This window comes from Diprion similis, chromosome 2 (genome assembly GCF_021155765.1).
Source record: "Diprion similis isolate iyDipSimi1 chromosome 2, iyDipSimi1.1, whole genome shotgun sequence".
NCBI classification, from domain to species: Eukaryota; Metazoa; Arthropoda; class Insecta; order Hymenoptera; family Diprionidae; genus Diprion; species Diprion similis.
In genome coordinates this window covers 2,074,495-2,100,450 of record NC_060106.1, presented here as the reverse complement: position 1 = coordinate 2,100,450, position 25,956 = coordinate 2,074,495, and the positions used below count along the sequence as shown (strand labels likewise).

The 25,956-nt window shown below is 34.4% G+C and overlaps 1 protein-coding gene across 3 annotated transcripts in view; it reads left to right on the top strand.

The window, feature by feature from the left end:
- The window catches only part of LOC124416573 (ubiquitin carboxyl-terminal hydrolase 36), a 40,150-nt gene that overhangs the window by 7,012 nt on the left and 7,182 nt on the right, over nt 1-25,956 (top strand). Inside the window, exons 3-5 of one of the 3 annotated variants that reach the window (XM_046897767.1) lie at nt 991-1,104; nt 3,004-3,230; nt 5,447-5,845. In XM_046897767.1, the coding sequence (XP_046753723.1) occupies nt 991-1,104; nt 3,004-3,230; nt 5,447-5,845 (740 nt within the window). The remainder of the gene's footprint in view (nt 1-990; nt 1,105-3,003; nt 3,231-5,446; nt 5,846-25,956) is intronic. The other 2 variants (XM_046897768.1, XM_046897769.1) reach the window with 2 other exon arrangements.

The following is a 25,956-nucleotide window of genomic DNA, read 5'->3' as shown; positions in this document are numbered from 1 at the left end:
AAAATTGATGAAAAAAAACATCGTATTACTTGAAAGTCAACTGGACACGATCAGTTCAAACGACATCAGTGATTTTATTACGAAGAGATTGCTAGAATTTTTGAACGACTTTCAGTTATAATGTCAGATTTTAAAAGTGTTGAGCCGGATATTGGCAAGAAAATGACTCCTACAAAACGTGCTGAGAGACTATTAAGAGTATTAAATGTGTTAATAGTATTGCCGAACAAAGATAGCAGTAATACAAAATTATAATCGAACTTTAGAAAAATTAACAACAAAATCAATTTATTTTGCAAATAGTGCAATTACATCGCCATTCTAATTGTAACAAACTATGTTTTATGTTTAAGAATGCAATAAAAAATGAATAAATGAGTTAAAACTCTACTCTTTTGACATATCTAGTTTATAAACAGCATCTTTCACACACCTTATTTCATCTGAGCTTAAGTTTTTCCATTTAGTATGGATGCTTGCAATCATAGAACCCTAAAACTGCATATTTCTGCTTTTCTTCAACTTTCACAGCCCGTGAGTACACGAATTTTTAAGTTGAAAAAATCAACTCCAGAGTCTTTTTTTAGAGAATTTAATGCCCTACAAGAATGTGCCTGAAATTTTTTTTTTATCTCAAATGGTTCATTGTTTGTAACATTTGTCATGAAAAAATTTGTTTTGCATGTTATTTAAATGGGAAATTTCAAACACCCATCGACACCTTTTAAAATTGAACTAAAAATTTTTCCCAATGATAGAGTTTTTTTCTTAGTAAATTTATCGACTCACCCGACTGTAAGTGTATCCCTTAATCTGTTGTTTCGTTTCAACTTCATTCATTTTTGTAGTAAGACAAAAGGCTGGTCATTGGAAATGAATATCGCAATACATCACCCCAGTTATATATTATTAGGTTCGACATAAGATTGATTAAACCAAACATAAAATTTTTATGAGATTGTTTTGTATGGTATTTTGATAATAGGTTAGTTTTAGATGGAGCTGGAGAATGTCTTACTTGTGCAATGGCGAAAACGTTGCAGTTCAGTCACCAGAAATCTGGATACGCCATCAAGCCTTTCTACATTTATAATAAGTTGAAGCGTAAGTACAAATAATATCTGACTTATTAAATCGGTCTAACAAGCTTGATCTACCATTTGAATAATTACGATTCAATCGCACTTAAGGGGAGTCCTCGATGAAATTGCTAAGTCCGGCATTTTTCAGTAGAGCTAAACGCGCATGAGACTGCTACTTTTTGGGCTTTAAATCCCACAAACAACTGTTTCAAAACCGAAAAAATATTTTTGGTAATGCGTGTTTCGATCTTCGATAGGTTCCAGATTACCTTGCTCTCATTTCATCTTGAGCAAGATGTCGGGCTGTCACATCGATTTTTTTTTTGGATTACTAGCATCCATATGAAAAATGCTGAGGACCGCTTTTATTTTTGTTTTTTTACCTTGAATCTGAGAACAAAAATTAGACCCATATTTTGCCCTTTCCTTTGCGATGTTTGTGTTATATTCGTCAAATCAAATATTCGTAACTTCCAATTTTTCATTGTATTCCTAGGATTTATCCGAAGAATACTAGCATCGGTAAATTTTTTCCAGAACCTGTATCTCAGGAAAAACATTTGTGCACCTATAAAAAATCGAAATATGCATTACTCAAAACATTTTTTCGGTTTTGAGATGGTTGTTTGTGGTTTTTAAGACCTGAAAATAAGTAATCTAATGCGCACATAGTTCTATTAAACAATGCCAGACTTGGTAATTTGACCAGGCACTTCCCTTAAACGTTTCTGCTTGGTACATCAAAGTTATAATGTTATGATATAACAAAAAGGTATAATGAATATAGGATAACTGAAAATTAGTGTCCAGTTTATGTAATTTTTGTTTCACTATCTTGACTCCAGATTATTCAATTGAATTATTAGTTGCCTAGATCAGTGGTGAGTCAAACTCAAGGGTACTTGCATATGTGAATCACTTCAAATGTACTCAAAAACATATTCATTGAACTCATGAAGTCAATTGAAGCATCTAGTAACATAAACTCAGCTACAGTTGTAAAAAAAGTGTCTGTGAAATGTTCAATGAAGAGTAACAAAGAAGGACAGCTATCAAAGGCATTTTTTATGCCATAAATCACAGTTTGAGTCTTTATACATCAAGCACGCATCCCTATTGGATCAAAGTGCAATAACGATTGCGTAATAGAATTTTGATTATCCAGCAAGCGTTATGATTTTCTGTGAAACAATTCAAATTTCTGTAGCTCTGCTTAATGCTTGAGATTTTTCTTAACTTACATTCAATAGATGGTTGATGAAAACTGTTTTTGGTTCTAATGTTTAAATTTATGGGAATTGAAGTCTTGACGCATAATTTTCAATTTAGGAATCTAAGAGAACTGTGCCTTTCTCCTTGTTTAACCGTCACTATTTAATGTGTAAATGACGATGTGTGATCTTGTTGATTGTTTGTCTTAATTTTATTGTAACAGCAATTATCTGTCTTATACTTTGCAATTGTTGAAACACTCATTACTTCACAACGTTAGGATTGATTGGAACTTGATGAACTATAATGAAATAGAACATACTCATATAATGCAAATTTAACTTCTTCAAAAATCATTCTAAATTTGTAAAATAGTGATTTTTTTTATTTTATGTTTTGTAACGCTAACGTTACTAACTTCAACTTAACTAACATAAACTAACATTTTCCAAAACTATCAAGTCGCCCTCTTATACACATTTCACCAAACACTACACATTCCTCAGAGTTCTGACAGTGAGATCAGTGTAATTACAGTTTTACTTTCAATGAAACACGAGAAATTGAGAATCTAATAATTACAAGTCACTTGTTGAGTGTAATAGTTTATTACTCAAGGATCATTTTTTAGCGAGTAAAACTATTTAGTCGATCATTCTTCCTAAATCCCAATCAACATTATCTTTCTAATATCACTTCTTTATTACAGTTATTTGTAGAACGATGGTGCCTGGGCAACAAGAAGATGCCCACGAATTCTTACGCTATCTGTTGGAAGGTATGGAGAGGGCATATTTGTCCAGGCATAGAGCGACCAAATTGGATAATTATTCTAAAGAAACAACACCTGTAAATCAAATATTCGGCGGGTATATACGCACTGAAGTTAAGTGCCTGCAGTGCCGTCATATATCTACTACGTTCCAACATTTCCAGGTAATGATCATTCAGTAAGTTTTTTGGTGATATTGGCTTGTAGAGAACAGTCCATTGGGGATTCTTTTTGTGTGTTGGCCATGTTTGATGTGACTTATTTTTATTTATGTCATCGTTATTCGTAATGGACATTATCAGCGATCTACGTTAGCAATGATTGAGACAGGGACATACACTTTTATTCGAGCTACGATTTCAAAATTTTCCTAGTCAGATTCGTACCCGCGTTCTTGCACAATTCGACGAAGAAATTTCCCCACTTCTGACGTCACGAAATGTATGTACGACACGCAGGTCAGCGGCACCTTACGCCTTGTGTATTACCAGCGTGTTTTATAGCAAGTCAGATTACTGTCTGATCAGCCTGCGAGTTGTTTCGAGTTCTGTTTCAAGCTGTTTCCTCTGATAGAGGTATGCTTACACCATGTTTGTCTTCTGACGAGTCGAATCTCTTAGTACTTGGCTTCTTTGACATGTGACAGCTGATAGCTACGCCGATTGTTATTGATAGGTTTACTTTTGTTGGGACGAATAAAAAGTCATTACAACGCAGTGCTCAAAGCTCCGAGAAAATCTAAGGAGTGACAATCGGGGTGTCCGTTTTGATCCATTTATTTGCATGTTTTCGAGTATAATAGATACAGGAATGGGTTGTTCGTTTTAGACAGTATTGTTAGATTGGATAATATTTCTTTATGTCAATGTATCTCAGAAATATCAAAGTTTTTTGATCATGGTTTGACATGAAGTCTAAGTTAGTAACAATTGTGTTACAAGTATGTAGGCAAAACAAAGTAGTTATCAAAACCATAGATCGCTTACAAGCTGACAAAAATCAAGATCACGCAATTTGTTATTTGTATAATGATTCACTTTTTGTCACCACCTTTAAAACTTACATAAATTAAAATAAATATTTTAAGTTATTTGATAGAGTTAAGTATGTATTTTTCAATAGTCTGTTTTATGGCACATGACGTTAAACAGATTCCAATGAAGCATTGCAGCAGATTATTCTTATTCACGAATATCAAGTAAGACAATGGAACCCTCTCAGAGCAGGACAGTTGCATACACGCAGGACTACAGAGAGGAGGAAACTTTCGGTACTGAGATGGTTCTAGCTGTTTTCACTGTTCGATAGCCCTGCAGTTACAGAGGATCCGCTGCTTCCTGTTTGCAGACATGAACATACCGGGACTTTATATGGACGCACACCATAAGAACCACTTTGAGGAGCTCTGAGTTTCGCCCGGGTGATATCAGCCGCGCGCTAGCAGCTTCCGTATAAACAATCCAAATATCTGAAATTCGGAGCTCTGCTCAGAGTGTATGTGTACCGTGGACTGCATATAATCAGGAGTCCTTATGATCGGCATCCGCGTAATGTCCTGGTATGTGTCAGTATGAAGCTCATATCATATTGAATCGGCGGAAGTCAAGAGGTCTTGACTATAAAAGCGCCACCAAATATTTGAATTTTGGGAACCATATTTTCACTGGAAGCCTGTTAGGCATTTCTCTCTTCTGTAGCATTCCGTGTTTATGCAGGAGTTACTTTTTGTGAAAAAAAAAACAACTATTTTTATCATTTTGATTCCGAATCACCCTTTAAACTTTTGTCTTAACCTTTTGCTGGAAAACAATTGAGAAAGCTCCGAATTTTGTTGAACTTGATTTTTGGATTTTGCTGGGATTGTTTATTTAGCAAATGAGATAGATATTATGAAATTTTTAGTAGTAGGCTAAATGTCCAAGTTCAGTCTGAAGTCAGAATTTGATAAGTTCTAAATGTCAGATGGCAGGTCCAATGTAACGGACGTAAAATCGAAAAACACTATTAAAATTCGATGATTCTGACCGAAACTTGTTATTCGGGATTTTTTAGGGTTATACGAAGTAACAAAGATCATTTCAAGTTGTAAATAAACTGTAATCAGATTAGGACATGGACATTTTTGAGGTGGCATGCTGAGCATCTCACTGTGACTGGAAGGGTTGATATATAAGAGGTTTTAGTATTGTATGCAGAAAATTTGAAAAGTACTCTAAAATGTATAAATTTAAAAGTCTCAAGTTTTCCAAAACCACGTAAAATCTTTTACTTATTCGTTATCACATTCCTGTGTCATATTATTATGGGGACACGATAATGGATATTTCTATAATTGACCATGTATTGTTTTGCTTTAATCTTCGTTTTTGTTACTCATTAGGATCTCCTGGTGGATATTCGAAAAGCAAGTACTCTGGATGAGGCACTCTCGAGTTACTTCAGCCGGGAGCAGCTTGATAATAATGACTACAAATGTGAGGCTTGTAAACGGCGTGTACCAGCAACAAAGCAGTTCACACTTGAACGTCCTCCAAAAGTCCTTTGTGTCCAGCTAAAACGGTTCAGTGTTCTGGGTGGAAAAATTTCCAGGCACATTGGTTTCAAACAGATTGTCGACATGGGCCCTTATCTGTGGCGGGAGCCAGGAGAGCCACTGCGTACCTTAACGTACAAGCTTACGTCTATCGTCACTCATATGGGACCTTCCGTCAACTGTGGCCATTACACCGCCGTTGCCCAAGTTTCTACTGGACAATATTACACGTTCGACGATTCATGTGTAAGTTTTTATTACCTGAACTTTATAACATGTCTGCACCTCACACTATTGCCAATGATATAACTAACATGTAGAAAATATTGAATAATCGAAATACTCGCAAGTTGATTGTAATACTGTAATCTAGTCAAAATATGTTGTATTCGTGAGATTCTTTTTTTATGGTAAAACCGAAAGTGAAAATTGCTGTATTTCTAAAGTGCCGGTGTCCTCTGGATTAGGGATAGGCTTTGACAGAATCGAATAGACCTTGATTTGATATCGCATTGACTACTTGGAATTCTTTTAATGTTGAGAAATTTTTATCTCTATAAAAATTTATTCAATTCGATTAGGGTTTTTGTATTCAGAAGTAGGTGTATCGAGGTACAGTTGGAAATTTTCTGAATGCAAATTTATGCAAACAAAGCATGTTTATTTGAGTCGTTATCAATTGTGTCCGTTGCTGACACGATTCGCAGCGACCAACATTCTTCAATGTCGGATGATCGGAGACACAAAATTTGAATGGATTTTTAAAATGTGGTTTATATATAGGTAATAAGTAAAACTTAATATTATAGTAGATTTTTTATTTTTCACAAAAATTGCGACCGTGCAGAGTTGCATTTTTATATTACGTATTTTTTTCTTTCCTCATTTGCAAAATGTCCTACTACAATTGTTCGAGAATAAACGTTTAATACTGCTTGATTGACCGAAATTTCGCTGAAAATTGGCTTAAAGTTCTGTTATATTGAAACCATAATTTATGTCGATTATTAAAATTTTGCTTGCATCTATTGTAGGCATAATCGAGAACATGTATTTAAATTTTTCATGTTCTTGTTTTTCTGAGAGAGCGGATTCGTTTTAAAAAACTGGGGTTGGGTTAAAATTTTGAAAAGATCAAACAGAATGGCTGGAATATCGACACGGCAAAGATACCAAAATCTATTTCACAGGGTTTCCAAACGTAAAAACTCGAAATTTGAAAGAGACAAGATATGTCGAGGTCAAAATCTAAAAATCCAAATTACAGAATCGTCAGAACGAACTAAAGTATAACTACCCAGAACATAGAATCGTTAGAATCCTGATGATTCTATGTTCTGGATTGCTATATTTTTGTTCGTTCTGACAATTTTCTACTTTTTTAAATTCTCTAAAATAGATCTTCTAGACTTGCGATACCTCTATTGTCTAATCTGTTTACGTTTTTACCCGCACTTAAAAATGACATCACATTTGTGGCTTAAACTGAAGAATAATAATGTTTCTTCAAATTTTTCATCGCTATGATATAAGTGTGACAAATTGTCAAGTTTTTCAAATTTTTATTTCAACAGCATCTTATCGAAATATACTCACCAAAGGTTTTTCAAAACACATGTGACCATGATTTACCAACTTCAACGTGTTTCACCCAAATCACATTGGTGTAACATAGTACTCTAAACTAAAAGTTAATTCTTCCGAAATTTTATAATTCTCATATATTTAGACAAAATCTCGTAACTCAGAATTTTCTTACAGATAATCACCCCGAAAAGGATGATTTCGAGTTGTCAGGGTGTTTCATTATCACAAAATGTGACAATTTTTCACATAAATAGCACGTCAACGGAGATAAACTAATGCAGCTTTTTTGGCATCCATATCTTGTTGACAAATACAAAATTAGAGAACTTGAAAATCTTCTGAAAAAGTTGCAATACAAAGAAACTTGAAACGATATTACTGATAAATCAGACCATTTCACGCCAAACTCGCCATTGAAGAGAAAAAACTACTCAGGTAAATCAAGTGAATTAAAAATAAGTACTAAGTTATTCATTCACTTGTTTGTTGTAATGGTCACGAGCAGAAGCCTTCAGTGTGGTAAAATAAAACACAAAGTACAGGTGCGAGCGTCGGCGTAACTCTTAGATTCGATTAAGTATTTAATCAAGTAGTCACGTAAAAGAATTTTTTCAAGTAAAGCTAATTAGTTGTACCTCAAGGTAATCGGGCATATGTTGCATCCACATAAGGCCCCGCTGACCTCATCTGTCATATGTATATTTCGTGACGTCAAGAGCAGTAAAATTTTCCTATTGAATCGTGCGAGAACAACGATCCGAATCTGACGAGGAAAATATTTGAAACGTAGCTTGAAAAAAAGTGTTCGTCTCTATCTCAGTCATCGCTAACCTAGATCGCTGATGATGTTTATTATGAATAACGATGAAATAAATAAAATCACGTCACGTCAAACATGACCGATCGAAACTACCGACCATTTGAGTGTTCACCGCTCTTACAATTTCAGAATTTCTTTCACTTCCGACTGGGAGATAGAAATGTATAAAAGCATACACGTAATCCGGGAAAATCTATGCCTCGGTTAGCTTTACGTAAATATGGCATATTTCGACCAGGAAAGTTTCAGGTGACAGGAGCCCATTGACGATGGCCAATACGACACTAAGCGATTTCATTGGCCTGTTCCGTTAGATCCGACCAATCAAGTTATGTCATTTAGTTTACCATTGAACGTCTAAGAGCACTGTAAGTGCTTACGACGTCACGAATTGCGAAAATGTAAGCCAGTTCAGCGGCGCCTTAAAGACACAGAGCCGAGCACAGAGCAGCATACAAATTATCTAACAGACAACCTCAGGAACGAATATTCCAGGGTATTACCAAGGGGTTAACCACTAAAGCAGTCGTCGTGTCACCCCTTTCTGTAGTCATTTTGTAATCACGTTGCAATCATAAAAACGTCTGCAATCTAACAGTATTTTCTGAAAAATATTAATCATTTGCAATTATATCGGAGTTATTGTGATTACAGTAATCATGAATTCTAAAAAACCTTAAGGGGGGAAACGCGTGTAATGCGGTGAAAAACAGGTGATTATTAAGGATTTTTTCTAAAGAAACAATTGATCCTTTCAAAATTTTAGTATATTTTATTTGAAGTTTAAGTGAACGGAGTAAAATTTTATTGGTATCTCTTTGGCGTAAAACTGTTGGCGCGATGTTTTGGCGAGCATTCTAGCGCTTGTTGTATTCATCCGAAATAAAAAATTCAAAACAAGAATTTGTCTCAAAAAGTATACGCGTAATTTGAACCAAGATTTATAATCATATTGACTGGTTATGTTTCTGTAATTACATAATTAATGTGAAAATTTTTCAGCAAAATCGTATTTTTTTTTCTTCCGAAGCTCGCCATTGATACAATTTGGCATTTTTGATTTCAAATTAGGCTTAAATCATGCGTTTACTTTTTGGAAAAATTAATTGGTTTGAATTCTTTATTGAGATGTTATCATGCTCGTCAATCATCGCACGAAAATTTTCCCGCGAAACAAATCAATTTATAATTACTGTCATAATCTTTTTTGTATAACAAAAAAATTTAATATTGTTCGATTACACTTATCATAAAATACCCTAGCAATTTTGCTAGGATCACTCGTACAGTTTGTTTTTAGAAAAAATTCTTATAAATTCTTACAAATCACCTTCCTTTCAGCACGTCGCATGGGTTTCCCTCTTTATTAATATGAAATTTGAAAACCGTGCTGGTAAGATAATTTTATTCATTGCTTGTCAGATGGCATATAGGCGCTATATTGTGTTGTGCTGTTTGATGCTCTTACCAAACTGTTGACTTCCATTCTGAAATGGGTTTTCGTGGTTATATTCATAAGTTTTTTGAACTAGTCTATCTCGATCTGAACAAAATGTTTTAGAGTAATGACTTTAGACTATGTTCCTCGCCTTGTTTATGTTTTTGAAACTATCCCTTATAAAGTTGGTAATAAGCGATGTATTTACTGTAGTGTATAGCAAGTCAACAAATCTATTTTAAACTGGAATTGAAGACTTGTAACATTAATTTAACATGTAAAACATGCGAAATCAAATTTCAGATTCGGAATGATATGTGGCTTACCTTTTTTGTAGGCAGCGCTGGGTAAAATGCTTTCATAAATGCATTTAAAGTAGAGAATAACAAATGCTTATAAAAATATTATTCAAAGAGACAAATGGAAATGCTTTGCGCAATTTCGTTTAAAATGAGTTACAAAATATGAAATGATATATCGTGTACTGTAAATCATTATATTTTTTCTAATAATTGAGATATGCCATCTTATGCTTGTCATTTTATGTTGCACATGCATTATTATGTTTGACAAGCAACTGCAGTTCTTCATATTACCTTATGTCGTTGACGTATCTTATTGAATATACTAGTATTCCACTGTGTGTGCAAATAATCATGCAAATGGTGTAGACGGTGGTGGACAAGTATTCTATCTGAAAAACGGTTTTATAATTGTGAAAGACTACGGTTTTGAAGATTCTTACTAGATGCAGCTTATAGTCGTACAGTAATTGAAAAAATATTGTAAACACATAATGAGACTACTTATCTGTAGAATACCATTTGAAAAGCTCCGGACACTATGGAACAAGAGATTACAAGAGACATATTTGGCATTCATGCATGCTATAGGTGTATTCAAAATATTTATCGTATCGCTACTTTATTCGAGCGAAAGAACTGATGCATTGCTAAATAGACTGTCTTCGAGTTGAAAATTAAGCCAGGACCTGACATTTGTAACATTATTCATGTCTGAGAGAATATCGTTCGAGAATACTGGTCACGAAATTTTTCGAAAAGTTTTTAAAAAATTTGAACAGATCCATTTGACAAGTGATTAGAGGCATACGTTTTTATATTTGAAATACAATACAAATTTTTAAATCTGTTTGAAATAGAAAATGCAAAATACCATTTTGCGCTTCAACTGCATATTTGAAATAAAACTATCTTGAACACTACCCAGCCCTGCTTGTCCATAGGCGTCATTCAAACAACTTCCAGACTGATCCTCATTTCCAGATGCCAAAGATGCATTGAAAATCGTTGATAAACGGTCGAATAGTGGTTTTCAGTTCACAATGTAAGATTTCACCCAAGTTTGATTGTTGGAATAGCATTTCAGTTAAATCTCTTGATTTTTCCAAATGTTCTAGTAAATTATAACATAAATGACAAAATCAGATAATTATCTTAGTGTTTTTGCACGGTCCTTTTGCAGAAAATCCATTTGGTCAAAACACTAGTGTGGGTATTTAACCTGAGAAAAAATTCTCCAACTTGAAAATCAGAAATAATGTTACTACTTAGAATGATTCCAACTTTTATATCTGAAAACGGGGTAGAGATCATTTATCTATATCGTGTGCTATTAGCTAAAGTTGGAGAAACGTGAATTTACAACTGTTTTACTTTTTAGTATGGCAACATCTTCCAAAATTACAGAGTTACGTATGTTATGCTTGTGCAAGTTGTGCATACGTGTGATCCGAACAGTATGATACTATTCCTAAATATCGTTGTATCGATATGACTTCGGTTCCTTTATTCCCTCCTACATTACGGAACTAACCGGGAAGGGGTTAATAAATGTAGATCTGATTATAATATCAGTTTGATGTTTATTTTGAGGCGATTAGCTTGGAAGATGGAGTATAAATGTACAGTGTAGAAGGCAGATGCAAAGTGACTTTGGAATTACCAGAACGAAGCGTGAGTGTAGAAAACAGACTGAAAAATCAGGGTTCTGGAAATGAGAACTGATAGTCAGGTGTGTACACGATGTGTAAGAGATTGTTTAGTCTAATGATATGAGGAGGCTTCCAGATAAAAGAGACGAAAAATGAGTTGTGAGTGCAAAGAGAGACTGAGCACGTAACAGTATCATTATTTTTTTATTGCAATAACATGGTCCACATTTTTATTTTGGCGCAGACAGCATGTAGTATTTTTAATTCGATACACTGTCATTACGACCCATCTAGTCTAATATACTATCGATTTGGCCAAAAAAGAAAGCACTGGGACATCTTCAACATCGAACATAAAAAGAGCAATTTCTGAAACGATATTTTTTTACTCTTTAATTCAAACATCGATTGTTCAAACAAATTAAGTTATGAGAAAAGTGGATTTAAATGAAGTAATATAGCCATTGCATTCTATGGACAATATTACATGCCATTCATGCTTGCTCTTTTTTTCTCATCCCACCTACTGTAATGAAATTGAACTGAAAATGAACACCCATTCAAACAAACACTATCTATTTCAGGTCAATAAGGGGCCGTACTTAACCCTAGAACCCATGTATCTCTTTTCTATCTTCTCTACTAACGCATGAGTAGGGTTGTTAAGGAGGGCTATGGATTAAAAATTCTTTTTTTTTTTTTGCATTTAAAAAAAAATTATTTCTATAATTGGCCAACACCTTAAGAATATTCTGTCAAAATTTCATGAAGATCGGAGTAAAATTAACGGAGTTATAGAGGTTCAAGGGACCGTGCCTCTCGTTCAGTTTTGATCAAAAAGCTGCGTACGAGAGTAAATAGGAAGCTAGCATGAAACGCAGGCAACAGCAGAATGATGCTTTAGACATTTTTCAGATTTGTTTATTCTACGGACCTGGCATCAATGATTCTGTGTAAGCATAGACAAAACGCGTGCTTAAATTGTTCGAGTAAACAAAACCTTAAAACGTTTTTACCACACTTCACTTTTGGAAATTCGGCGACTAATTGACTTTAATCATTTTTTATACACGAAAATCTTAGTTGAAAATCAGTTTGAAAAAAAGGTGGGTCTGCGGTGTTGACGATTTCTCGGAGATGGTTAACCTGAAACTAAAAAATCGAACGTTTTTAGATTACACATGCTAATGGCTTTGGAATGAATCATACATTTTTCGAAATTTTGGTTTTAACTCCATTTTTTTGCAAAAAATGGTAAAAAACGTAGTCTTTTTCAACTTTTTCGAAAAATGGACGCTATTTTGTTAATTTTGGAATTATAAAAAATCGTATGATTCATTCCAAGGCCATTAACATGCTGAATCTAAAATGATTCGATTTTTTAGTTTCAGGTTAACCATCTCCGAGAAATCTTCGACTCCGCAGACCTACCTTTTTCAGACTGATTTTCAACTACGATTTGCCTATTTAAAAAGTGATTAAAATCAATAAAAAAATTCTTTTATGTAATTCGAGAGTGTATTAAGCCTATCAAAGCCTTTATCAATATTTACAGTTGAAGCTCATTAAAAAAATTCTTGAAAAAACGTTTGTTTTTTAGTTCGTCAATTGGGCAGGCACCTTAACAACTCCACGCGTTTCTCATTCGTAAAATTATTCTAAAAGCAATAATGGGACTTGTAAGTACATAAATATTTTCGTTTGTCAATAAGGAACTAATAGTGAAGAGCAAATCCAATTTTGTTGAACTTGAACTTTAGTTTGTGAAAAATTCAATTAACTACCAAAAAGTGCGAAAAACGGTAAGGACGGCAGTTTTCGAACAAAATCTCATATTTTTTTTGTAATGAACCGATTTCCAAATTCCTCACGTGATTTCGGAGAGGACCTCGGACTACCAAGAAAAAATTGCTATGCCTATGTCCGGTTGGAAAAGCATATTTATTTCACGATATGAAAATGGGAAAAATACGAGATGCGGAAATACGAAAAAAGTCAATAAAAAAGTACCAAAAAAGGGTTTGTAAGGGGTTTTCGTATATTGTCAATATATTTTATGAAAAAAATTTTATTTAATTATTAATAATAAATTCAGGAAGGAATCGTATTACTCATTCGATTGCGGTAGTGCAAAGGCAACAATGCACGTTCGGTGTTCCTCGCAGATGGCAAAGTTGTATCTTTCGGCAATTTTCTGCGTAAGAAATAGCATAGGTTTTATACGATGCTGCTCAGTTCACGTAAATGAGATACTCTGGCGTACATTTCTTACAAAGCGTCCGACTTCGCGGAGAAAATTACTTCGGCATGTGAATTATATGGCTTTAAATATTATATGTGACTACTGACGCTTAAATTACGTAATAATAAATTAATATTTTCATTTGAGTAAAAAAGTAAAATTCACTTTCACAAAACACCAACGGCAGCTACAGAGGGGGGGAAGTTAGTGAACCAGCTCTTCTTTTCAATTGTTTTGCACAATGACCAGTGCGCAGCCTCATTATGGTCACGGTCCTCACCCGATAGTGTCAATTTTTAGGTTAAGATCGCAGTTTAAAGGACTGTTAGGATCGTTAACAACCCCGTACATGCATTCTAGGGCTAAATTAAGTAACAATTTTAGAGACAGAGGGGAGTCAAACCAATTTGTTACTATTTGTTATGGTACAGGGGAGAGCGTTTTTAACGTTTGTACGTAATTTATCAAAATCAAAGAAGTGAAGATCAAACTTTACAGCGATGGCGAATAAAATTTGACTTAAGTTTGGCGCGCCAGAGTTTGCCTGCTGGAAAATGTCTTCATGATGTCTGAGTCTGGTTGTCAGCGCCATTTTATCACCACATAACCTGAGTTTTTATTTTCAATGAAGGCCAATCGTAATTCTTGGGGTTTCAAATGACTCATGTCACATTAATTAATGAAACGTAATCGTGATACACCTGTTTTACTATCCACACGTGAAAAAACACAGTCAATGATCAGCAGTCAGCCTGGTTGAATTAGTTTGTTTTTTTTCTAGGAGATGGCGCATTGCAAAGTGACAATCCCAATAGCAAATCTGATAGTAGTGGTATGCGGCGATTTTTGGTACAAGTCAGCCAACTTAGTATAGAAGTTAATGCTTAAAGAATACCAGAAATTTTGAATTTGAAAAAAAAGAATTGATAAATTCCCTTCAACATAGGGGGTAGAGAGGAGTTTGTTATTTTGTTACCGTCTGTTACATGAGGGTGGTAGGGGTAAAAAAATAACCCTAAATGCGTTACGCAATTTAAGTACAACAGCTAACCCACGAGAAAACATCCTGAGATTTTGTGTAAAAATATGTGAATCATAAGCTTTCCATAGAATTGAGTTTTAATTCATTACTTACTCTACTACAGTACCAAAGCAGTTTGGTTGAACAAATTCGTTGTTGACGATTCCTGGTCAGAAGTGATTTGAAAACAATTTGGTGAGCGTATTAGATCGGACACTGTTGCAAGTATCAATGTCGATTATTCTAAATTTTTTTTACTCCCACTATCAACACGAAAAATTGAAAAGGGTGTTATATCATTGAGTTTTGAGTCGTAAATTTTATATTAGTTCTTGTAAAAATTCTGTTCGCCAGAAAGAAGGGTAACAAAGTAATATTGAATTAGGTGCTACAAAAGTTAATAATCATTACTAGCTTAACTGTAAAGTGCAAAATGCAATAAAAACTAAAAATGTCCAGTTTTCGTCTATTCTTAGTATGTAATTTGATGAGTTATTAATGTATGATTGCAGAAGTTATCCCTCGTTGAACTTATCGTTGTTCTCAGTGAAGAATAAAAACTCTTTCATTGATTAAAGTTCTCAGTTACTTTCAGATTTCACTTACAAATTATTGAAAATTGGACATCTACTACAGATTTTTAAACTTTCAAATATTTTTCACCGTTGAAAATGATGATTGAATAGTAATACCCCTTTGTTAACTAGAAACAACACTTATACTTTTAGACTGTTGTCTTTTTTTTCATCCATCCCAGACCCAGTCTGGTCACAGCTAGACGGTCGGGGTCAATGAATTTCTCTGATATACTTGGGTATATACACAGGGTGATTCAAATAAAAAAATGAAATTTTTTTTGCCGAAACAGGCTTGGAAATTTCTCTTGGGTATAAAATTAACCCTGTAAAAATTTAAGCTTTTAATACTAATATTAAGATGCTCCGCATCGCACTTTTCTATTTTCCATAGGAATAACACGGGAAAAATGGTTTTTACTCCTTGCGATTTTTATAAGTAGATAACGATAACGACGCGTCGTGCAGAAAATTCACAGACATATTTTTTTAGAAAATTGAACGCTCTACAAAAAGATCTGTTATCATTTTTCGATAAATCTACTCTATCAAAAGTTATTCAGGATCAAAAATTGACCCCCTATAACTTTTGAAAGAGTAGATTTATCAAAAAATGACAAGAGACAGTTTTTGTAGAGCGTTCAATTTCATACAAAAATGTATCCGTGAATTTTCTGCACAACGCGTCGTTAGCTAGTTATCAAAATCAGAAGGAGCAAAAACCATCTTTCCCGTGTTATTCGTATGGAATACAGAAAAGTGTGAGGCGGAGCATCTTAATATTAATATTAAGAGCTCAAATTTTTACAGACTCACTTTTATATCCAAACGAAACTTTTAAGCTTGTTTACGCGGAAAAAAATTGTTATTTTTTTATTTTCTATCATTCCAACATACATATAACTTGCTCTTGATTACAAGGTAAAGTATCAAACGCTGCTCGGCAGTACGCAACACCCTTTCAGAAATGAATAGCGGAAAAAAAATTTTTTGAACGTGTTTCGATTCTGTATCTTCCAACTAAGATATCTGAGTTTTTGAGAATTTCCCCAAATTTTGAAAAAATTGAAGTTTCATCTTTTTATCACTATTTGGATTATTATTGTAAAATTGTAAAATTAATGAAGTTGGAAAGCTTAATTAGGTGATTAATTAATTTGAAAACATATTGGTGATTGACAAAAAATATTGAAACCGGAGAATTGATGACCAATCGATAGAAATAATGTATCCAACATGAAGGCTTATTCCTTTCAATTACGTTCTTTGAATACCGTATCTTTTTTTGCAGTTACGTTGTACACATTAAATAAATATATGTATTTTTCATGCATATACGTACCATGAACATGTGTAATACATCTTCTATTTCTCACAAAGAAATTATAGTATTTTATTCTACGTAACATAAAGAATTCCAAATAAAGTTTTCGCAGAAATCATGGAAAAAGAATTGTCTAAATTATACAGTGTGGAAATTATAAAAGCATTTCCTTTCTTTTGCGAAACACAAATAAACATTGTTTTTTACACGATAAATGTTGATATTGTGTAATTTCGTGTAATTTTTGCAACGTGTAGCTTCTGTTTTATTATCAAATTCAAGCAAATGACTTATAGATTCATACTGAAACCATGTAACAGATGAAAGTACAGCGGAGAAAAAGATTCACTGCTACTCCATTTTATTTATACATTACAATAAGTTAGCACGTACATTGGATGTCCATTACACAGTGGACACAATGATCCTCAAGTATGCAACTTTGCATTAATAGGTACTAAGCTTATCTATTTTTCATGACGTTTGAGACTATTCGGCGAACATCAGTATTTTTTTCTAAACCGAATTAGAAATTAATGTTGGAAATGAGAACAACAATTACGTACATCTTTTTTGTAACTACTTTAGTTGCACTGTATCCACTCGAAAACATACTTAAATGAAAGGACAGTTCTCAATATTAGTATATTGTGTACGAAGGGCGTAAAGTGGGCTTTTTTAAACCAGCAGTACTGCAACCACATGAGGTCAAAAATCCCACTTAGCTCGTGGTGCACACCACATTTGTTGTAACACATGTATTGATTTCAGCGTTTTATGTGCATATTAGCGGCACAAAGGTTACCTTTTTTCGACACGGCACCTCATAGTTACGGTACAATTAGATTGAATTTTTTCAACAGGAAAAAGTGTGTGTGTGTGCGTGTATGTGCACGCGCGTATGTGCGTATACGGTCGTTTTTGCTAACGTTTCAAAAAAGCGGGCAAAAATATTTGATTATTACCCACTTTTTCGAGTTGGTAAAAAAAAGTCACCTCAGGGTCGCTCGATAGATCTAAAAAACGCACGAATCATGCATAGGTTACATATTTTGTTTTTTTCAAATAGGTATTGGAACTGTTGACTAAACCTGTTTCTTATAGCAGTCTATGCCTCTAAGTCTGTGGTAATTACACGAATCAGATATCGTCTATCCACATGTAGGACACGCGCTATTTGTTCTATTACCTGCAAAAGAAAGTTTCATTTGTGAACCAACGAAAGTCACACGGACAGCGCGTAAAATTGAGGTTGAATAACTTCCGCTGGATGAAGCCGTGCGTAAAATTAAGTTAACCGGAAGTGCGCACGTACCCAAGCAAGCCCAAGTGTGTAAAATTGAGCATTCCAGTTTTATGTATGCACTACCGCTGTTTTATCGCACGTTCGGAAATGGGGCACTTGACGCATGCTCCACAAACTTCGCGAAACAAAGTCCAAGCAGGTGTTGGAAAAATTTATTTTATATAACACGAGTATACTCACGCGTTTTATCATGTGGATTTTCCATACACAAAGTACCCATTTCTATGACGGTAGATTGAGTCTGCGAATGTGCATGCGCGGTGTACAGAAATCTGACATTATGCGGCTCTAACCTCAATTCCACGCATCGTGAAAAAACGCGTAACGTACTTTTGTTGTATAAAGAATCGAGTGCAACAAGGAGGTAACGGTTTTTTTGCACGCATGCTCACCTACGACTCAAATTGCAGACTTACACGTGGCCCGAAAAGACCGAGTTTATCTCCTTCTTACATAATACCATTACATAGAACCATGGGATCGTTATTGAACTAAGCTTATCTAAACAGTGCACACATCTCAACGTTTAACGGATAAAGTGACGCGACGTGAATATGGCTGCGAATCCAATGCGGTTAAAATTTGAAAGATCCTTTGAACGAAAAGGAGTTTTTGATCAATAACACTAGACTGAACTTAGCAATGGCGACGTATGTACGTGACAAATACTCAACAAAAAAAATCACATTCTATTTACAGCCGTTTTCGGATCGAGTCATTCCACGCGTAAAACGACGCGATGTGTGCACTATTTACACAAATACAGCTTGATGACGATTACATGATCGCACTACCTTGAAAAACTAGGATCTCTACGGCCAAATTCTCAGCCTTGAAATAAAATAATAAAAATACTTTTTTTCGTATGCGGAACCTGAAAAAATTCGACCAAAATAGATTTAAGATTCGGACAGATGAGAGTTTTTTTGGAAAGTAAACATATTAACTCAATTTTTTTTCCAAGGACAAGAAATTCTAAAATTTCGACGAAAAAAACTCCAAAAAGCGGTAAAATCAATCGACGGGTCTCCCGTGGACGTTAAAGCCTGATAGCCTAAAAATTGGAGGACTTTTACATTTTAGTGGACGCCATAATATGTCCAAATTGTAGTAAAATCAAATCTTGGAGATATGATTGTTGACCGGAATTTACAGACTAGCTCACGTACGTTAGTCAGAGAAGGTTTCCGACTAATGCAGCAGACAAATACATTGCAACAAGATCTATTCTAATGAAATTCAAGCAAATTTTTTCCGCAACACGTCAAAGAATTACATTTGATTGTTTTTCGATTTGTTATAATCTGCACTGTATTATAAAGGATATTGAAAAGATGGTTCACATTTAAAGTAATTACAATAAAATTGAAACTTCTCAGGTGATACTGTTTTCACAAAAATCCATTTTATTTATTGTACGGCCCTTGCCACCGATTTTTTTCAGCCTAAGTTTTCGGCGCCTCAAGTTATCTCCGAGAAGCTATTGCGTAACACTTGAAGCTGCTTGCCCTGTATAGAGATTGCGTGAAAAGTATCGGGACCCCTGAATAACTTTTGAACGGGTGCAGTTCAGTTACTACTCAATCGCGATTTATCGCCATTTTTAATTTAATCGAAATTTTTTAAATGTATTCTACGAATGAAAAAAGATATTTATGTTTATCCATATTTCTGATATTAGAATGCAATGTCGAATCTTAAATTTAGCATACACACTCTCCTTCTGATGGCTATATCTTCATAACTAATGACGATAATTGAACAAACAAGAAAACATCGGAAATGTCATGAAATACCCGTCAAAATAGTGTGATATGATTTTTTTTGTATAGTCATTTGACCGTGAATTGCATTGGTTGAATTCTTTGATCTTACTTTTTACCATTGACAGCTAATTATAAAGTAATTGACAAAAACTATGGCTGTATTCGCTTACTCATTGAACATTAACCCATCTATTGTCAAAATGGACCTGTGATGCCATCGTTTAAAGGAATTCCATCTTGACTTATGACGGTACGCAGTGTGGTATAGGATTATCTTTTAAATTATAACTCTGCAAATATTCAAAATTATATTTTATTCTTCGATTGGTTTTTTCGACATAACACGCGCCAACTCAAAACTCGCAATCGGTCGCCGTCAATGGCTTCTTTTCGAAGATCATTAAAAATCGTAATCTACTTTCTCTAGCATCAATATTTCATAAAAACAGTACCGATATGTCACATCTTACTCCTGATTACTTTAAGAATGGTGGAAGGGTACCTCCCATGTACAAATTGTCGTCCCTAAAATATCCCATCACTATCAACATCTGCTATACCTGATCGAGTATATCCCCATGAGCCAAAAAAAATTTTTTTTTTAACAAACGTGCATCAAAATGTTGGTAGAGCATCGCCAGTAGTATATCTCATCCAAATATGAGCTCTTAATATTAATATTCAGAGTTGCTCGTTTTGTTTTTTCCATTTACCATTTAAATAACATGTAGAAAATCGGAAAATTGCAAAATATTTCTGGTAAACGGTTTGATTTATAAACTATCTGGATACAGTTTCTTCTAGTAAATTTCACGATCTATAAAAAAAGTACTTAGATAGAATTTTCCTAACTCTGACCTATTAAGAGATATTTGCATATGGCTAAATGTATGTGGGTGAATATCTCGTAGCATCATTAGTAAATAATCATAAAAGATAATGCTAATAATGAATTCTGCACAAAAAAAAAACCTCGTCGAAATTTGAGAAATGTTCCATTATTAATAATAACAAAATAAAAAGATTAGCTGGCTTAGCTGATGATTAAAAACCTGCTCTAAGGTGCTTATAAAGACGCGTTGTACACCTCGAAAACGCGGGGATGCAAAACTTCTATACCGCTTAAGCAATCAGAGTGAAACTTGAGCAGTTGATGCCTTATTTTGGCAAAAAGTGGAGCGTCTTTTTAGTTTTTCAAAATTTGGAAAAAAAATTTGCAGACTGGTTACCACCCACAGAAATTGGCCAAATTTTCACAGTTGCACGGAATGGATCGAACTATCCGGTATGATGCCACTCGGCGGTGATGAAACACACATTTTGAGCCCAGTTCCATGAGATTTGATTGATGGAGAAATGACGAAATGGCAGCTGATCTGATTTTCGATTACGAAGTACACTGAAATCTCATTTTGGCGACATTTGTTACCGACATTACGCGCATGCCGATAATGTATGCGTGTAGTGTCGGTAAAAAATTACCGACAAATGTCACCAAAATGAGATTTCGGTGTTCTTCGTAATCAAAAACCAGATCAGCTGCCATTTCGTCATTTCACCATCAAATCTCATGGGACTGGGTTCAAAATGTGTGTTTCATCACCGCCGAGTGGCATCATACTGGAGAGTTCGATCCATTCAGTGCAACTGTGAAAATTTGGCCAATTTCTGTGGGTGGTAACCAATCTGTAAAATTTTTTTCCAAATGTTGAAAAATTAAAAATATGTTCCACTTTTTGCCAAAATAAGGCATTCACTGCCTAAGTTTCACTCTGATCGCTCGAGCGGTATAGAAGTTTTGCATCCCCACGTTTTCGAGATGTACAACGCGTCTTTATAAGCACCTTAATGATAGATTTGAGAAAGCCAATGATAAGGCCGTTAAAGGTACTCAATCATATCATTCGTTTGTACTTATTTTTGAAACATTTGTTTTCATCACAAGAAAATTTTTTATTCCAATATATCTAACAACCAGATCAAGTATAAAGCATAAATTTAATATTGGCTGTAATGGCGGTAATTTGAAAAGGAACCATGTATACCTTCGTGCATACCGTCATAAGGCACGAAGATCGAATTCTTTCAAAAAGATCCCATTGTAGGCCCATTTTCAAAATTAATGAGTCAATGTACAATTAGTAAACGTATGCAACCACATTTTTCTAGAATTATCAATTTGATAGTCTCCGGCAAAAAACGTATGCGATTCCTTCTTGTTCGTTCAATTTTCTTCATTACTTTTGAAGATATAGCTAATAAAAGAAGAGGTGTAGACCAAATTTAAAATTGAAAATTATATTCTGAAATCGCCAATATGGATACTACATTGATTTTGTCGAACACGTATCTCTTTGTTTCAACCATAAAATGCATCAGAAAAATTTCAGGTAAATTAAAATTTTTAATGGATATTTTACCTGCAAAATGTTTGTTGTGACATGGAATGACCCAGATATCGGAATGAAATCTGTAGAATATGGATGGGAAAGTAAAATATATTTTTTGGAAGGGTGAACAATTCCGCCCATATTTATGAGAGAATATATGGAGGATGGGGTGATAATCTTCAAGGACAAGGGTGCTCGAGTGTCGGCTTCATTCAAGGTCAAGATAAGCTGAATATGCTCGCTGAATTTCAGTTTGATTTATGTGGTAAATCCAAATGGGCGTCTAACGGAATATAAATTATTTTAGATATAGGTACAGCCCTTCGGCCGTGCTGCTGCTCCTTAGCGAGTCACTGTATTTTGAATTACTTCTTATAATTAAGTGTCATATGCACGGTGTAAGAATAGTAGTTGGGTCGAAAGCGGCATTTTTCCATTGAACGCCTTAAATTCTACTAGGAGCCATTCCGGCCGAGGTACTCGAAAAGGGAGCTTTAGATTTGTATTTCAATCAGCTGGTGTAGTTTTAATGCATTCATTATAAATTATACGTTTAGTTATTCAATTTCAATTTTCGAGGTATACTGTACATTTTTTTTATAACGAAAATTAAAAATACCCAATAAACTGGAAAAGCCATGTTTAAATGTATTTGAAGTCAAGTGTTAAGTACTATACAGTTTGGAAAGCTTCCTTTTCTCTCCGCTTTGTTTGAAGTACCTGTTGCTCAGTTGCATTTGTGGGAAGTTGGAGTTTCAGCGACCTGTCGCCATTTAATCATCAAGATTATTACGAAATAGCCTAATTTTCTGTATCTATCAAGTTCTTTGCGTACTTCACAACTGCTGTCATAAAAAATCTGACGTATTAAGGCATTTGAAGCACATGAGGAAATATTTGTCGCGCTACCGTTCAACAAAAAATTGGATAAACAACAAATAAATGAGCTTCCCATTCCTTCAAACTTCAATGTGTTTTGATGCGTCGAATTTTTTTATGATGAGAGTTTTGACTTGCACGTTAACGTTTCATGAATACAGAAAATGACGTTTTATGAAATAACTTTGATCCAGATAGCAGTAGAAGACTAAGATTGGTTTCCAGCAAGGGCACTTTTCACACACTGAATCAGCTAAGCTCTTTCATTTCGATAGCTGTACAAGTTCAAAAGTCTTTAGGAGTTCAGGTACTTGTAATGCACACTGTATAGAGTATATTTCACTGAATACCTTAATCAAAAAATTGTCGGACGCGTGTAACTTGGAATCTGAAAGTGCCATGAAAAAGTATTTTCCTTCAACTTCTTTACTCATGGGTCATAATTCAAAGAAATTAAACTCGGAAAGGTTTCGTTATAATAAACCATCTAATCTATTTTTTGTATTTATATAGTATATTCTCAGTCTGAAGCCTTTTGAGCGTTATCCGAACTCAAGTAGTTTCAGCGTTATTTGTATATAATATATACAGTAACTAACAAACTGTACATGTTAACTGAAATGTTTGGACTTAAAATTGACAAATACATAGAGGAAGTCGTATGAGCTAACAACGTTTCGAGCTGATCGAGTTCAGGTAGATTGCTTTGTATAGCATTTAAAATCACAGAAACTGCGACAGTATTAAATATACTCAATTAAACATTTTCCAGATCCACCCAAAATTATGTATAAAAATGAAATGATAGAAGATTTTAGAAATTTTTGGAAAAATTCTACATTTTTTCATGTGTGCCCTACTACCTAAAACTAAGGTTTGACTATACTTCTAAGTGTCTAGTGGTTCAAAAAATAAGTTTTCGTCATAGTAGGCGTAAAGTATGCTGGACTAAGCAACATTTACGGGCGTAAAGTGATAAATTGTTAAAATGCTCGATTTAACGCGAATTAAAGGATTTAAACATATTATTATGATTTTTAATTCAAGTGAATAAAAAGTTATCCCGATGCCCATCGCACGATAAAATGACCGCTGGCGTGTCTTTGCAGTTCGTGTCATAACGTCATAGCAGTAGCTTTTAATTAGTTATTGTCACGATTTTAAATAGCTACTATGGAAGTTCAAAGTATAAACAGTGATGATTTTATCACTGCGAAATTACTCGCGGCTGCCAATAAAAATATGAATTATATCCAATAACATTTTCTTTCGTTCAACAATACATATTTTTATTTGATTTATTTTTATTCTCTCATTACCTATTTTTCCATTTTTTGCAGATAACTTTTGTCTAGGTGGGTGGGCTTGCCCCCCCCCCCCCCCCCCCCCTCCTTTCCTACCTTTTGACAGGGGTTTCGCCCCATGCATCCCCTCCCCCGCCCTGACCTCACTATTCCTCCTTTTATTCGTTTGAATTCATTTTCCAACAAATGCTCTTTCCTCCGACCTTGGTTGCATACCCTCCACCTACTGTGACGAAAAATATTGTTCACACCACGGTGTAAAACTTTACACCCTAGGTACAAAAACTACTATTTGAATAGATACACATTTGTATCGTTTGAAAAGTGAAAGGTCTAGATGGCTAAAGTTGTGAAAGGAATCAAATGATATTTCTTCGACGTTCTTAAAAATAGAAAGCTAGATAAACAAACGAACTTTACTTACTACTTGAACAACCAGTTTTTTCGCAATTGGTATGTCAAGATTATTGTGTTCCTAGTCTTTAAGAGCTCAGTCTAATTTGTTAGGTATACGAACAATAAAGACGAGGACAAATTGCTGTACGCAAAAAATTTAACAGATTAATAAAAAGAAACGGATGTAATAAATTTTTTTGAACCCTGACCGAGTAACATTTTGTAGTCGAAAGTCATAGATGTGAAAAAAAATTGTCTCCATTGAATAATTAATTTTTCTCCGTAATTTCAATTGAATTGATTTGGCCGTTTCTTCGGAACTCGGGATATATGTAACCAGAAGTAGAAGAGGTTTCAATAGTTTGGTGACATCTCTCTACCGAACACTTAAGGGGCCTTACCAGTGTGACACTTTCAAAAAATCGAATTTTTTTTTTTTGGCTCATTCGATAGTTTATATCTTCAAGAATATCCTGTGAGAGCGGCAAGGTCGTATCTTGAATAGTTTTTGAATGACAGCGTTCTAAAGAGCGACCGCTCGCAGGTATAAGCCGCTCCACTTGCCTATTTCAAACGCGTTTTTCTCGAAACGACATTTTTCAAAATTGCTGACATCATAACTCAAAGAGAAATTGACCGATCAACTTCAAAATGAAACTGAGTATTTTTGAGTATATTTACTATACAATGACGTACGATCTTTTTGATTGGTTGAAAATTGTCAATTTGGCATTAAAAAAACGACCATTTTCTCACTCTAAAACACGACACTTTTTTCAGAACTACGCCATTCTGTTAATTTTTGATATTTTTCAAAAATCTTAGGTCATTGTATAGGAAATACCTTCAACTTCAACGACCTTTTTGAATTTTTTTGTTTGAGCTACTCATTCGGCCGGAATCATGTCAGCAGTTGGGGAACTTTTTTTTTGGCACCTCCGAAGACAGCAAATAACTCCGTTATTTTTCAATATTTTTATAAAAAAAAAAAAAAAAACTTAAAATATACTTTATTATTTCAAAAAAAATTCAAAACATTCTATCGAGTACTTTCTTTTAAAAAAATTCCTGAAAATCGCCTAATTTTTCATGGGTTACACTGGTAAGGCCCCTTAAATTTTGTCCAATTCAATAGAGATCAGTCGAAGCTTAAAGAATTTCATGGATCATTTTCACCAATCACTCGATTTTCCACCCTACTCCAATCCAAGTCAATAAAGCCGTTTTTTCCGAAATCAGGATACAAAATTTTCTTTGCATACAAGCATATACGCACGTCCACACATATACATGCGTTGGAATGAAACACATGTGTGAGTACTGAAACGTGTTTCGAAGCAGATCGTGACTAAAAA